This window comes from Maniola hyperantus, chromosome 8, assembly GCF_902806685.2.
Source record: "Maniola hyperantus chromosome 8, iAphHyp1.2, whole genome shotgun sequence".
Classification (NCBI taxonomy): Eukaryota; Metazoa; Arthropoda; class Insecta; order Lepidoptera; family Nymphalidae; genus Maniola; species Maniola hyperantus.
The window spans coordinates 7,873,403-7,890,635 of record NC_048543.1 but is presented as its reverse complement, the minus strand read 5'-3'; the positions used below and the strand labels follow the sequence as shown (position 1 = coordinate 7,890,635).

Genomic DNA, 17,233 nt, shown 5'->3' with positions numbered 1-17,233 from the left:
TTTGAAGTAAGGTCACTATACCAAGTTGGGTATCATATGAAAGGGCTTTATCTGTGAATTCTAAAACAGATTTTTATTTATTTTAAGCATCATAGCTTTTGAATTATCGTGCAAAATGTCAAAAAAATAGGACTTTTGTACGGAACCTTCGTTGCGCGACCCTGACTCGCACATGGCTTTTTTTTTTCTGGTCGGTGGTTCTAACCAAAGAGTAGGAACCCTTTGATTGAGTAAGAATCGTAGACTAAATAAAAAAGCTAGACTAAAGTACTATGTAACCGCGACTAAGATAGCGATAGCCCGGCGTAACGATGATAACACGACAATTTATTATTGTTTAGTAGTCAAATTTGTATTAACCGTTCAGCAACATTTGTATTAAAGTTTTTTATGTGAAACAAGTAAATAACTAACTAATTAATGAGAATACAACGATGCCACAAATTCTTAAAGTTTGTTTTGCAATTAAAGTTGTTATTTCTTGAAAAAAAAATCGGTTAGGTACACGATAAGGACAAAAAAATAGGTTAGCTGCGTCTCTGTTTATCACATTAGTAACTTTATCTGTGCTCTCTTTTTAGTGCTACGTCTAGAATCCGCACCTCGATTGCGGAAACTGCATCAATCATTTTAAATAGCCTATCCGTAGTAGCCCGTCCCCGGATGCAAGGTGTCTCTGTACCTTTCGTAAAAAACATTTAAACGGATGATTCTTAGGTTGAGTAGTTGGCACAGAGTACTTTGTAATAAGTATGGGTCCTCGATTACAAAGTCTTGCGCCCTGCAGCTCAATGTCAGTGAATCTGACAATAGCAATAGGCTTTTTGTCATAGAGATATTTAGTTTTGACTTATGTGTTTGTGAACGCAAGTCTCGCAAGGCGAACGTTTGGTTTGTTTATCAAGGTTTTATTAAATAAAATCAATAATAATAAAACCGAGAGGAGACTCGACTCAGAGATCCTTGATTGTGAAGTGAAAACACTCATTTTGAGTGTGGTGTTCGTAATAATTTATAATTAGGTCATGACTACTAGGTGGCTGTAGTTGATATTTACGATGTAATTTATTTTACGAATTACTGACGATAAATTCTAGCTTAGCTACAATATTACGTGTTGAGAAATCAAAATGAGTGACGAAAAGCGACCACTTCTTATATGTCCGAATACTCCTCTCGACAATTCGGAGGTGCAAACAGTCGAATTGGTGACAAGTCCCAATTTATCAAGTAAAGATGAAAATCCAAAAAAATGTGGATACAACCCCGCATCTGAACGATATTTGGAACATCCGACGTCTAATTTGGATACTTTAATTCATCTGTTGAAAGGCAATATTGGCCACTGGTATTTTGGCTATGCCTGATGCTTTTAAAAATGCTGGGCTTTTCTTGGTGGGTATTTTATGATGCACATTTTTAAATTATTACCTTAGTAGGTACCAACTTTTAATAAATTTTAGAAATAGATTTTTTAAAGAGTTCTCTGTAATTTTTATAACAGTTTTTTAATGGTTCAGGTGGTGATTGGAACATTGGTAATGGGTGCAATATGCACTCATTGATGCATATACTAGTCTCATGCTCCCATGAGCTTTGCATCAGAAATCAACGACCTGCCTTAATTTTGCTGAAGTTGTGGAGGATGCTTTTGCTATGGGGCTATCTTGTTCAGGGCATATGCAAAAAAATTAAGTAAGTGATGTTTTACAATAAAAAACTAAAAATTGGTAAAAGGTAAAGCTTCAGTTTTAATAAGTTTCGTAAATGGTGGTTGGCTTGTTATTGTAATTTATAACACATTGTTAAAATATTTTGGAGCTGTTTCAGTTCATTTTATACAAGCTTTTGCCTGTGACTGTGTCCATGGTACATGAATGATATTATAGCCTAGTATGTTACTCCTGCAAAGTAGCTTTCAAATGGTGAAAGAATTATTAAAATCGGGTTCCATTAATTTCAAAGCTTTATTGATTACAAACAAACAAACAAATCTTTTCTCTGTACAATATTAGTATAGAAATGCCTATGAAATATTTTATAATTGATAATTACTACTTAATCATTTGAACAATCTTGTAATATATAGATTAATATACTTTGAAGATGCTTCAAGTGATTCTTTAAAATAATTTATATACTTATTTACTTAATTTGCGAAGTTTCTTGCTGGCTCTTATTAAAACCTGTTTTGTGAACCGGTGGAGTCTTGTTCTTAACATATATTATCATAAAATGGCACAAGTTGTTCTATACAAAAAAAATACATACATTCATTTGAATAATTTTTAATATATAAAGGAAAAGCTGTTGACTGACAGACCTGTCTAATCTATCAACGCACAGCTCAAACTGTATGGACAGACAGAAATTTGGCACGCAGGTAGCTATATAATTAGGCATCCGCTAAGAAAGGATTATTTTAATTTTAATCCTAAGGGGGTGCAATAGAGTTTGAAATTGTGTAGTCCACGTGGAGCAAGTTGCGAGCATAAGCTAGTAAAATACGTAAAGAAGAATTTTTGTTCAAAAAGTTTATATCAGTACCTTTATTATAAAGGCGAAAGTGTGTTTGTTTGTTGTTTTGTCCTTCAATCACGTCGCAACGGTGCAACGGATTGACGTGATTTTTGCATTGGTATAGATAAGGAACTGCAGAGTGACATAGGCTACGGTTTTATCCCAGAATATCAAAGAGTTCCCACAGGATTTTTAAAAAACATAATTCCACGCGGACGAAGTCGCGGGCATCAGCTAGTAATATTATAAACCCGCCTAATTTTGTCTGAATTACACTTTGTTTTGTTCATCCTGTTACATAATTTATGTAACTTAATTTATTATTACTTTGTAACTACAATTTTGGTACATGAAAAATAAAAATAATAAATAAATAATATTAATATTTCATAATATTAACTTAATTCACTATCAATAATAAACCAAGCTATGACAACAAATTAATCTTACATATTGCATGTATTGTTTCAGGAATGTTGTCAAGATATTTTTAGTAATAACTCAAAGTAGGATTTTGCTGTGTTTACTTCTTGGTTTGTTGCAACTAACCTGCAGGATACAATGCATATTTTTCACGTAAACAGTGGTTTGCACAGCTACTAGCATTACTAGTTTCCACCAATGTTGGCCCTGGGCATGGTAAAGAACCTGAAATATTTGACACCAGTTTCTCTGATCGCTGCTATTATGACAGCTTGGGGCCTAGTCATAACATTTACTACATATTACAAGACTTACTCATACTAGCACTGTGAAAGCATTTGCGAGTTGGCATCAATTACCATTGTATTTGGAACTGCCATATATGCTTTTGAAGGCATTGGAGTGGTAAGTTGTAGAGTAATATATTTCTTTTTACTAAACTAGCTTTGTCCGCGCGACTTCGTCTGTGTGGATATACGTTTTTGTCTTAAATTCTGCAGGAATTTTGCCAGGATAAAAAGTAGCCTATAGCTAAGTGAGAGTGTATAAGCTTTCCTCCTTAGAATAAATCCTAAGCTATCTCCATTTCAGCCAAATCATTGTGGTGTGAAGGAGGAGAATAATAAACATCCAAACTTTCACATTATATTATATTATAAGTATAGATTAGGATAACACTCAGGGATACCTAACATAGCTATCTATCAAAAATATATTTCAGAATCAATCATTAGCTCTGGAGATTATCCCCTAAATCCAAACTTACAAACTTTACCTTTTTATAATATTAGTGTAGATGATGCCTGCATTTATGTGTTATTATGGTAGACACACAAAACAACAAAATATAGGAGCAAAAACATACTTACAAGTATATAACATACAATGAGACCTAATGGCACGCAACATGTGCTAGATCAAATCAACTCATAGTATTTTCTATGACCACAGCATAACACTATGTGGTGTTAGTTGTTTGTAGCGTGATTCTAATGAGTATGTTTCTTAATTAATTATTTACTCAGTATTGGTGGAGACTTGTTCATCTTGATACCAAATCAGCTTGAGTAGAATTTATCAGCTCTCTGTGGTTTTAAAATAACTTGCATAATCAGACACCTTTTTATCACCTATAAAATAATTTTTATTTGCATATCAAAGTACATAACTGCGCATCGGCGTGCTTGTTGCTACGATTCACAGCTCTTAAATTATGCAAATTATTTTAGAAACTCATTTCAGTAGAAGAAAGACTTCTCGACGATCAGTGTGGGCAAGACCTTAAAAAAAATATTTGGATCATAAATAAGTTAATTTTCTGTCACATTTCGACCTTGTTCTTGCCTCACCCACACTGATTGCTCACATCCCACATACAGAATAGATGAAAATTTCATTCTTCCATAATAATAAATAAACACATTGCATGACATTTACAAATAGTAGGTGTACAGATCAGATTTTTCAAATGAAAATAGCGCTCTTCCTCCTGGTCGACTCCCTGTCGATACTGATTTTTGGTCCCATAAAATGGAAATTCGGTCAGAGAATGTACTGTTTAATAAAAAATCTCTCAAGATACTTAAGCAGTTAATTGTTGAAGTTACGAAAAAATACCTACCTACAGTTTTTAATCCAGAAAAATAACTAGGTATAGTAACAGATTAAATATATTATTTACGAAAGTTATTTTAATTGTGTGCGGGAATCTGACCTATGACCGCATTATATTTGAAGCCGAGCCGTCACGTATTCTCTTCAGGCGTCAGACGGTCGTTTCAACGTGTTCGCATTACAAACTGCTTTCAGCTTCATTTGTATATTATATACATCGATGATTGTATCATACTGATGTTATCCATTTATTTTCTTATTGTTATAAAAAACCGGCCAAGTGCGAGTCAGACACCGCGCAGCGAGTGTTCCGTACTCGGGTATTTTTTTCGACAAGATTGATAAAAAACGATAAATTATAAAAATAAATAAAAATCTGTTTTAGAATGTACATGTCAAGCCCCATTTGGTATAGTTATCTAACTTTGAAAATTGAAAATACCACATAATTATTTGTTACTAATCATTTTAATTTTTTTTGTGTTGTAATCACAAATTCACGATTTTCGGATTATTCCCTTTACTTGTGCCATAAGACTTACTTACATGCCGGTCAACGGTAAGTACCCTATAGGTTTTGACAGACGGACAGACAGAGAGACAACAAGTGATTTTATAAGGGTTACTTTTTTTCTTTTGAGGCACGGAACCCTAAAAACTATTTTATTAATGTGGTAACTATAAAAATCTTAAAAGAAATGAACCAACTTCAAGAGCACTGAAAAGCATTCAATAATTTTTAAATTACTTTCAAACCAATTTAGGCAAATCGTCAAATCAAACAGGCAACAAAAACACTTCGAGTTGAAATTTCGATAATATTGCCCACATAGATGTTTTGCCATAGTAATTATTTTCTACTAGCTGATGCCCGCGACTTCGTCCGCGTATAATTAGGTTTTTTAAATCCCGTGGGAACTCTTTGATTTTCCGGGATAAAAAGTAGCCTATGTCACTTTCCAGGTCTTTATCTATAATTCTATACCCATGCAAATAATCACATCAATCCGTTGCACCGTAGCGACGTGATTGAAGGAGAAACCAACAAACACACACACTTTCGCATTTATAATATACTGATTTCAATTTTCATATTTTCATTTGCATTGCTTTAAAATTTTAACGATCAATCGCTACTTGCTAGGTTGCCCGGCTGACCTCTATCGCCGGTCAGTGTCTGGCGCGTGATAACTGGTAACATTCTGGTGCTTTGTTTACAATAACATATCGGTGCATAATTATTATAAAGTAGGCCAATGTTGGCTTGGCTGGGAATTTTTTTGAAGTTGTGGTTTTATCTACAAGTCTATGCCTGTAAATTCATCTATGCTTCTTCGGATAATGAGCGCTGCCCATTGCCACTTCGGATTCGCAACTTGTTGAGCTACATCCGTTACTCTAGTTCCTCTAAACATCTCCTCATATTTTGATTATGTAAATAAATAAAAATATTTTTTATTCAATTAAACTTTTACAAGTACTTTTGAATCGTCAAATTCATCTACCACTGGTCTTTCCTACCTAGAAGAACCAGCAAGAAATTCGGTGGTTGATCTTTTCAAAGATTTGATATACAATATTATGTCATAAAAGTAATTGCAGTCCCGCGCATTGCTGGAGCGAGCTGCAGGTCAAATCCACGCTCTTTTATCATTTACATAATCCTCGATTATGTAATATGCTTTAATCAGGAGCATACATATATGTATAAAGAAGCTCCGAGTTTAGCTCTCTCTATCGGCCACTGAATGACTGAGCATTCTTGGTAAACAATAAACATATTGATATCTGATACTTGACGTTCGATGATCTCGTCACAGCTTATGCATCACCATCATCACACATATTAAGTTTATCTAGTCGAACCCAGAATTACTTCCTAGCATATTTTATTCCTGGCATATGCCTTTAGCACCTAATGGTGGTGACGTCACTTCTAACCGTGTCGTGCCTCCACTGACCTCTACATCAGTGCGTGCATCCCTTTTCAGACATGTGATATTCACAAATCACAATGTATCACGAGATTCAAAAGGCTGTTGGTTGGATTTACCAAAATAAATAGGTACTTTTCGTTTTTAGATACATATTGGGTAACGAAACCATCAATGCGCGTAGTCCTAATAATATATGACAAAATTATTACATCTTACCAGCTTTGATAGCTATCGAGATGAGAGTAAAATAAAAATTCTGTACCACCCATGTTTATTTGAAAATGTTTCCGCCGCGCGCGCTGGCTGTAGATGTATGGACGAACTTAAGCTTTAAAAGAAAATGGTTAAGGTTCATTTTACTTTAACACTGAAGTGTTTCAACTCTCGCATTATATCGATGTTGGTGAGATGTAAAATCTCTACGCTTACAGAAATAAAGTTCTACAACGTTATTGGCAATCAACAAATAAAGCATGTTTTATTGCAGATTTTGCCTCTGGAAAATAACATGAAGACCCCTGAAGACTTCGGAGGCTGGACTGGCGTCCTCAATACAGGGATGGTGATAGTGGCTGCCCTATACACTGCCATCGGCTTTTTTGGATATTTAAGATACGGAGAAAGAGTACTTGGCAGTATTACTCTCAATTTACCCAGTGACTTGTAAGTCCCTACTCGAGTTCTCAAGTATCACTGAAAGTGATCATGCGAATCTCGATTATTTTGATCGATACTATACCTAAACTTAACTTTATAAGACACAAAACTTACAAAAAATTGGTATCTACATTTTTTGTAAAAACAAAGCTATCTTTAGCTATCGATCAATAGTTATCTCTGTACAAAATAGATGAATCCTGTGACTTCGTTCTTGTGAATTTAAGTTTTTTAAAAATTCTGAAGAAACTATGATTATCCAGAACAAAAAGCAGCTTGTATTCGGGTGACATGAAGCTACCTCTGTCGTCAAAATCAGTTAGACGGATGGGCTGTGAAAAGCTAGGACAGACACACTTTCGCGTTTATACTATAAATATGGATTTAATTATGGATTACTTATGGATACTTATCTATGCGAGTATGCATAGATAAAACTTAAAGCAATAAAATAATAATGTTTGTATGTGTATGGGTAATATTATTATGGTTTGTATTATAGGTTAGCTCAAAGCGTGAGGGCTGTCATGGCAGTCGCGATTTTCCTTTCATACGGACTTCAATTCTACGTGCCAATGAACATTGTATGGCCGTATGTCAAAAGCAAATTGAATTCGGAGAAGGCGATAGTATACGGCGAGCCTGTTACACGATTTGTTCTTATTTCCATTACATGTAAGTATTATTTTCTATATATTTTGTTTAATTTTTCATATTTTTACTTGATTACAGGAATGTATAGTTTTCAGCAGTTGTATATATGTATATGACTTGTCGACTCATTGTGTCAAACCACTCACTAGATTTTTGTATCGCTGGCTTTGCATTTTATATGCCATAGTGACAAATCCAATTGCGGAAACGCCTTCTTTATACATATACATCATTTATTGCTGAAATGCGCCAAATGAAGGTTCATTGCGTACATTCCGAAAATATATAATTTATAGGAATATGGAAATACTAGATGATGCCCCTATTTCGTCCACATCGATTTAGGTTTTTAAAAATCCTTAGGAAACTCCAATTTTCCGGGATAAAATCATCCTGTCCATCTCCGGGATCCGTTTTTGACGAAATTTGGTAGACTGGACGAAGTACTGAACCCTGTACTTTACCAAATTTCGTCAAAAACGAATAGGTTTTTTAGATCCTGTAGGAACTCTTTCACTTTCCGGGATCAAACGTAGCGTATGTCCTTCCCCAGGATTCATTCTATCTCTACCCAATTTCATCAAAACCGGTGAGTGTTGTGCCGTGAAAAGCTGGCAGACAGACAGACACGCTTTAATAATAATTATAATATTAGTATGGATCAGGGTTGTTGCGGATGCCAATATTTTGAGACCCGCGGAAGCGGATGCGGATCTCTAAATTAATGTGAATGTTCCGCATTTGCGGATGCGTTCACATATCCGTAACACCTTGTTAGCGTACGAAGAAATCAACTATCAAAGACGCGCGATGCATGCGTCACTCTGGCCCTGCCCGATGTCTTTGCAAGTCGTTACTTGTTCCAAATATCTCATCATCCGTAAAAACTCCGCATTAATTGATGCGGATGCGGATGTCTGATTGATGCGGATGTTCCGCATTTGTGGATGCGGATACGAATATCCGTAACATCTCTAGTATGGATGAATCGTACGTCCGTGGTATTTTTAATCGGAGATAATAATCAGGTTTTAGTTTTTCAACTTTATTTTGTTTATTTTTTCATAGTGACCTTTCGTAAAATCTAACCCTGTATTTAGGTAAAGAGTAAAGACAATTGAAAAGCAGATAAACTTGGTACTCTTTCTTATCAGAACACCCGCCGCGGTACCGGTTTGAGGTCACTTTGTAATATTTATTAGGGTTCCGTACCAGAAGGATGCCAATGGGATCTTATTACTAAGCCTCTGCTGTCCGTCCGTCTGTCTGTTAGCGGGCTGTATCTTATGCACAGTAATAGGTAGGTAGAGAGTTGAACTAATCACAGTGTATATTGCCGCTGTAACAACAAATATGCAACAAAAATTTTAAAATGGTCGCCATGCATATTAAAAAAACCGACTAAGTGCGAGTCAGACTCACGCGCCGGGGGTTCCGTACTACAGAAGAAGTAAAACTGTCTTGTGTTAACGAACCGCAAAACTTACTTTGTTTGTAGAGGTTTATTGTTAATATCAAAAAACTAGGTATGATAGTTAAACCAACGCTTTTATTTTTTCTATAAAATACTAGCTGATGCTCGCAACTGAACCGACAAACAAACACACTTTCGCACTTATTATATTACTAGCTGATGCCCGCGACTTCGTCCGCGTGGAATTAGGTTTTTAAAAATCCCGTGGGAACTCTTTAATTTTCCGGGATAAAAAGTAAGCCTGTGTCACTCTCCAGGTTTTTATGCCTATGCAAAAAATCACATCAATCCGTTGCAACGTGATTGTAGGACAAACCAACAAACAAACACTTTTACATTTATAATAAGGGTACTGATAAAAATAAATAAAAATCTGTTTTAGAATATCCGTAACACCTCTAGTATGTTAAAGTTCTTTCATATGATACCTACCCCCTCGGTATCTTACTTTGAAAATTGAAAATATTAGTTATTTTTTTGTGTACTACAAGTTCCCGATTTTCAGATTTTTCCTTTACTTGTGCTATAAGACCTATCTACCAGCCAAAGTCAACGGGAAGCACCCTATAAGTTTTATTGACAGACACGTCAGACGGACAGACAGACAGACAACAAAGTGATCATATTAGGGTTCCTTTTGATGTACGGAACCCTTCGTGTGCGAGTCCGACTCACAATTGACCGGATTTATTTGCCACCGACCGCACCATAAAAAAATTATCTCATGATAGGGGTTATTTAATAGTTCACGTCTTTATCAACTGTTTAGTGTTTGGCCATTTCACTAGTTTTGTTTAGTGAAATGAAGTAATCAATTGGGGTATTCGTCTTCTGCCGGGAGTTCTAAGCCTCCGCTGTCCGCCCGTCTGTCTGCCTGTCTGTCAGTGGGCTGTATCTCATGAACCGTAATAGGTAGAGTTGAAATTTTCACGGAGTGTCTGATTTCTATTGCCCCTACAAATAATAAATAAACCAAAATGGCTGCCATGTAATTTTTAATGCCGTCACTTTTTGGCAACCGCATTATACTCTCGGGCCTTTGTGTCCTAAATTTTTAATTAACCAAAATAAATAAAATGTAGGCATACCTAGATCCCATGTACCAAAGCATTATCAACATAATTGACATTATGTGAGATCATTAAGCAATTATTTGTGCCAGTGACCGCTATCATACTCCAGAAAGGCGCGTTGATATCGAAACCACAGGTTATCGTAAAATAAATTAAATGACCAGTCACTTTTCATTATATTATAATTTTTATCCACTAATTATTATTATAGGTAGGTACTTATTTATTTTATAAAGTTAATAAAAATAATAGTAATAATAAATCTAATTATAAAAATCATTGTTCCTAGACCTATCTACACTAATATTATAAAGAGGAAAACTTTGTTTGTTTGTTTGTTTGTTGTTTGTTTGTTTGTGTTGTTTGGTTGTACTGAATAGGCTCAAAAACTACTGGACCGATTTTAAAAATTCTTTCACCATTCGAAAGCTACATTATCCACGAGTAACATAGGCTATATTTTATTTTGGAAAAAAATAGGGTTCCGTAAGATATTTGGGTTTTTCGGACACAAGGTGTAAAAAATCAACCAGAAAAGTTACTTATTTTGCGTACGCTGCCTAAACTATAAAAGATAGAACCATAAAATGTTCTAATTAATTGTAGATCTTATAAATATCTACAAAAAAGTCCGCGACACACTATACCCATCTATGTCGAGTGAGGCACAGCAACCATTTTTTTATTTAAAAATCTTGAATTTTTTTTGGACTACATTTAAACGCGTTTATTTTACTCATGCTATTAATCCTTATCAAAATAAATGATTTCATCACTAAGAACAGTTTATGGAGATAATATTTGGTCTTTGAATGATTAAAATTGGACGTTTGGTTTTGAAGTTATGGCGAAATTAAATATTACGATTTCTGCTGCACGGCCCGTTGTTATTGTTATATTATATAAAGAGGTAATGTCGTTAAGTTTGTTTGTAGGGGTAATCTTTAGAACTACTGAACCGATTTTAAAAATTCTTTCACCAGTAGAAAGCTACATTATTCCTGAGTGACATAGGCTATACGGGATCTTTAAAAACCTTAATCTACGCGGGCGAAGCCGCGGGGATCAGCTAGTATATAATATAATACAGCCTATAAAGCTAGTAAATTGATGCTTTTCATTGACTGTGCTAAATATACCTACTTGATATTATTAATATTCACAAAAAAAATGAAAAAATTATTGATAAACTGGGTATTCACGCTTTGATAGGAATAATGACGATATCCGAGTTAAAAGTTGTTCTACTTTTAAAAAGGCAAAGAACATACGGACTTAGTCTGAAATAAACGATTATTCATTTATTTATAAAAGCTAATATTGTTATTTTTAAATTTTTAAATAGGAATATTTTTGCTATCTATAGACATAATATGTGAAAAAATATATAAATAATCCCCTTTTACCAACAATAACACGTTTCATTTTTCGTCCCTTTTTATGAAAGTGCCGAAACGTTGCTTGTCTTAAAAAAATTAGGTATACTAATTAAGCCTATATCAATTTTAGCTTTTATTAAGGAGTGAACCTTATTTAACACAAATAAAAGTCAAGTCAAGAGTGAATAGGCATCTTCTAGGCAAGCTCGCTCCATCTTAGGCTGCATTATCACAGGCCAGCAGGTCTGATTGCAGCCAAGCGCTAATCTATAAATTTAAAAAAAAGTTGCAACTTTAAAATTTAAACATCCCCTCACAAACCCACCACTACTTAACAGTTATCTAGCTGGCAGGTGAAGTTTTCCATAGGTGCTAAAATACAGGTTTTGTAATAAAAACGAAATATCTTAATTGCTTAAAACAATTAAATAAATATTAGTCTATCTTACTGTTTAATTATAAAACACCTCTTCCAAACTTCCTATGGGCTCTCATACATTAGGAAATTTACACTCCGATAAACAAGTACCTAGTAATTGTTCCACGCGCGGAAAAGACCCAGTGATGCGTGATAATTTACTACATATCAGCACATATTTTATTGAATAACTGGAAATGGATATGTATAGTTAATTACAAATCAGCTTTTTCCCAGCAACTTCGTATACTTGGATTTAGGTTTTTTAAAGATCCCATTGGAATTTCTGTAAATCCTTTCTTAGTGAAGCTCTAAGCTATAGAGAAAACCTACATGCCAAATCTTAAGTTTCTAGATTAGAAAGAATAGAATATATTTTTATTCAAGTAACTTTTACAAGTGCTTTTGACTTGTCAAATAATTTACCGCTGGTTCGGAATACCGTGCCGTTACCGTTATAGACGATTTGAGCTGTACGTTGATATGTCAGTCAAGGCTTCCAAAAAATAAAAATAAAAACCGACTTCAATAACCACAAGTCACAACCACTAAAACATAAAAAATAATTTAATTAATTACCGAATATATTATGTATCCATGTAGTTCTATACTAATATATCTTTCGGAGCCAGTGCCAATTAGCCGCACGAACGGCCCCTCGGACCCGGGTCTTCCAAAATACGTAAAATCTACGTCCTTTGTTAGAACATATTTTGGAAGGCCCTCTACTTAAAAATCGCTGAAAAATATTTTTTTTTTCAGCACCTACGTCATTTCATTGTAACATCTTGGGACACCCACGTTTTACAAACTATGCCTATGTATAGTCCACGATAGGTCGAGATGGCAATCGGGATATGAGGCGGGGGGGACGCCCTGCAACCCGCACGTCACCCGCGCTCGCATGCACCGGGTTAGAGCGGGGATTGTTACGGTGTGCGGGGCATTCCCTTTCCATTGCGATCTGGATCTGTCGCGTACTATAGGTATGTATTAGGATAATTATTTAAGAATTTTTCATTTACACTTTCAGTTATTGCGGCAGCACTGATACCTAACCTGAGCAGCATCATTTCACTCGTGGGAGCGTTCAGCAGTTCCGCGCTGGCGCTCATATTCCCGCCGATCATCGAAATCATAACGTTCTGGCCCGAACGACTCGGGTGGAAGGACTGGAGGCTGTGGAAGGACATAGTGATTATAATTTTCGGTATAACTGGTTTTGTGTTTGGTACTTATGCCAGTATTAAAAATATTGTGAATCTTCCTTAAAATGCTAATTAAACGTATGATATACGACAACAATATAATTTAGGTATCCGTACCTAGATAACGTAAGCCATGATGCAATTGCAATCATTGCTGTTAGGTCAGCTCTAATTCAAACTGTTATTAAACTTTTAACTGTACACCACAACAACACAAAAGGATAGCACAGAATATTGATATTAAAAAAGAACAAGAAGAAGGAAGTAGAACACAAAAAGCGGCCTTAAAGCTTAATAGTAATCTGTGCCAGACGACCTTAGGATTAAGAAAAATAAAAAGTATATTGTAAGCGACATCGCGATCGCCGCTATTTCCACGTCCACAGACATCGGTAGCGAGTCGCTGTCGACCAAAGTCGCTACCGTGTATTCGGGAAGAACTTAAATTTGATTTTAGGTATGCGTGCACCCGTTTCAGCGCCAATATTATATATTACAATGTGGCTAATTCCGTTGTACACAATCTCTAAACTAAACTAAAATGGCACGTCTAAGTCTATTGCTATCCCTTTCATAATGTTGCTTGCGGAAAACGATAGCACTAGATTTAGACCTGTTAGTTTAGTTTTTGTGTACAAGAGAATCGGCCCCAATGATTGACTATGGGGCATTGTATTTCTACCCTTGCGAAAAAGATAACTAATATGACTACAATTATTAAAAGATGAAAAATTACGTTAACTAGGTGCAGACCTTACACCAACCATGACAATAATATTTAATAGAAATTTAGCGAAATATTTGAGTATATTTTATTTTAGTCGATAGAATATGTATCTGTAATTTCAAAGATGAAAGGAAATATAATTATATTAATTTATTTTGAAAAATCCTAGTATTAGTGAACTATAAATGAAACTATATTTTATCTTTTTAATGCGAATATTTTTTATATCTGTGCAAAAAATATGTGTAGTGGTGCATAAATATTATTAATTATTGTATTAAATGTTTATTATAATATGTGATAACTGATAACATAATGCTAATAATAATTTTAATAGAGAATTCATCTATTGAATTTTAGCTAAATGACATTTAGAGAAATTCTAATTACATAACTAGATTTTGATTGTGTGTTTTGAACTTTTGCCAGAGATGTTTAATTAATTGGTAAGCATCGTATTATATTACGTGTTCAACAAGATTAACTTTAATCTGGGATACAATTTAGATACTTAATAGCTTATAGCTTAAATAAATAAGTAAATTATAGATACTTAAAGAAATTATTTTTTGCTTATTAAAAAAGTATTTTAGGTACAAAAAAACTTATTAAAATTACCGATATATTATTATTGTTGATAATAATTAGGTATCGTGATTGTGATTTTGCAATTAATTTTTTCTGGAGCAATTTTTGGATTTGGTTTACAGATTCACAAAGTAATTATCACACAAAATGATCTGTCTGTAGTTTATATTTTTTATAATGTTAACATTTAAAATAATTTCTTTGTACCTGTTTTACGCTTTTACAGATATCTATTTTATATTTTAAAATATACTTTTATTTGAAATGTGATATGAGACCGTTCAAGGAGAGTAGCTGTTTATTTTAGTCAAAGTATACAATACATATTGTTTTTATTTTCGTAAGGCTTTATAATATAGAATTGTTACCAGTTTTTATTTTGTTTTTCTGTTTTAAGTGCATAATTCGGGTAATTTTTCGGTGTAACTTAATCTGTATCCCCCATTTTCTTGTAAAGGTCGGACCGCATTACAGCGGCGCTGCGCAGCGCGGCACAAAGCCTTAAAATATTATTTCAATTTATCGTATGGTGCATGTCGCACCGCACTAGAGCGGCGCGGTATACAACATTCATTCACTTCAACTTGACCCCTGCCGTCATGTTGGCTACATTGTGCTTTGTTTGCTTTATTAAACTTAGAGCTTAATTATTATTGTCTGATTTGCAATGGTACCAACATAACGTCATAAGACAAGTTATAGTAAACGGTCTGTACAGAATATTTTGACGCGAATCGACACGCCGCGTAGCGCCGCTGTAATGCGGTCCAGCCTTAATTATGAAAACCTGATAATTATTTTTTCTATAATTTCGCTATTACCGTGAGTTTGCACTGACGAAACATTTACACAAAAATAAAAACATGTTGAAAACTTTGTTATTTGTTAATGTATTGTTTAACAGATTACAGATTACTGAGTTTGCATTGTCATATTATACAATTTGTTGAAAAGTAACTTGTTGAATTATTATTTGTTGTAAAGTTATGAGATTCGTCACATGCAACAAACTGACAAACGTTCACATGTTTTAATGTTTTCTGGTGCAAATTCACAGTTCCGATATATCAAATGCATGTTATGCATGTCTGAAAAAATTTAAATAACTAGCTAATGCCCGGCATGCGTTGCAATGCTGATTCGCCTTTGATGGCATTGTTAGAAACCTTCATGGGTGCCAACAACAACTATAAAAAATTTCAACTCAATCAGATGAACGATTTGCGAACGTATTGGCAATGAACACACAAATATTATTTTTATTTATGCTTAAATAATATGTCATGTTAAGTATAATCCAGAGCGGTGCAATTATACCTTCTAGTCTGTTGTAACTAGTAAGTTAAGTACCGAATTCGTTTAATGACTCACGCTATCGTCATCAGTGTGTGACAATTTATCAGTTTTTTTTAAATATAATATAATAGTTCATTTATGTTATGTCACGTAAACTGAACATAAAAATAGCAATTATTGTTTTCGAAAAACTTACAGAAACGTTATTCTAATTTATCACCAACGCGGAGATGGATAAATTGGGGAAAGGGGTGATATGTCTATTTAAGTTATTTTGATAGGGTATGCCAAAGAGATTTTTTACGTTAAAATACGATTTATTGCAATAAAACACAAATATAGCCCTCATATGTAAACTGCACAACATAATATACTGTTACTATAGGTACGATTGCTATAGTTACTTACAACGTTAGTTTTCGTATTATTTAATGATAACTTACGAAGTTATAAGCTTTTCTATTGAGTCGTCCCTCAAAAACATGGTCACCCTAAGCAAGCGTCTGTGAGTGAACGGGATGGCTGGCGTCGATCGTGCGCGCTCTCGCTCGCGCTGCTTTATTCAGATGGTGCATGCGGTCATTCGACTAGGTGTCCAAAGTTGCAGGATTTTAAAGTGTTTTTTGGTCAAAATCCCGTTGTAAAAATGATTGCAATCGATTCTGTTACTGATTCTGAACAATCTACTTTCGGGTTTTGCGTATACTAAAACTAACGTTTTATAGTAATAGTTCGCGGTAGATTGAGATGACAATCGGGGTATGAGACGGGGGACGCCCCGCACACCCGCACGTCACCTGCGCTTGTCCGCACCGAGTTAGCGCGGGGCGTTCCCTCCCCGATTGCCATTTCAATCCGTCGCGTACTAGGTACCTATCTGAATAATAAGAAAAACTTGTACCTAACTACCTATATACGTCGTGAAGCTTTTAATTGAATAAAGTGATATATTTAATCCTAGTTTTTGTTTCAATGAAAAGGAGATCGGCAAAGTTCATACAAAATTTTACCTTGAATGCGTCTATGTAGGAAAAAATATTAATACCTACCACAGGGGGTCCATTGCTTAAACATAATCACCAAGATTTTTCATTTCAGGATTCATCCAAAAAAAGATATTAATATTTTAATATTTTGAGATTATGAAAGTAACGTAGTGGTTACATACTCTTTGGTTGGTAGTATATGCAAAATTGATGCATTAATATTATCAAGTAAAAACACTTAAGAGTTGTGTGCCCAATTCGTGAGTCAGAGACTTTGAC

At 34.6% G+C, this 17,233-nt stretch overlaps 1 protein-coding gene across 1 annotated transcript; it reads left to right on the top strand.

Moving 5' to 3' along the window:
- Window positions 1-803: 803 nt before the first annotated feature.
- Window positions 804-16,928, top strand: LOC117984367 (neutral amino acid uniporter 4-like). The gene is given in 13 exon segments (XM_034970993.2): window positions 804-1,343; window positions 1,345-1,395; window positions 1,521-1,560; window positions 1,563-1,622; window positions 1,625-1,654; window positions 1,657-1,695; window positions 2,992-3,053; window positions 3,055-3,248; window positions 3,250-3,308; window positions 3,311-3,348; window positions 6,982-7,157; window positions 7,654-7,826; window positions 13,183-16,928. Coding segments are annotated over 13 exon segments (1,374 nt in total). The 5' UTR covers window positions 804-1,130; the 3' UTR covers window positions 13,422-16,928.
- Window positions 16,929-17,233: the final 305 nt, after the last annotated feature.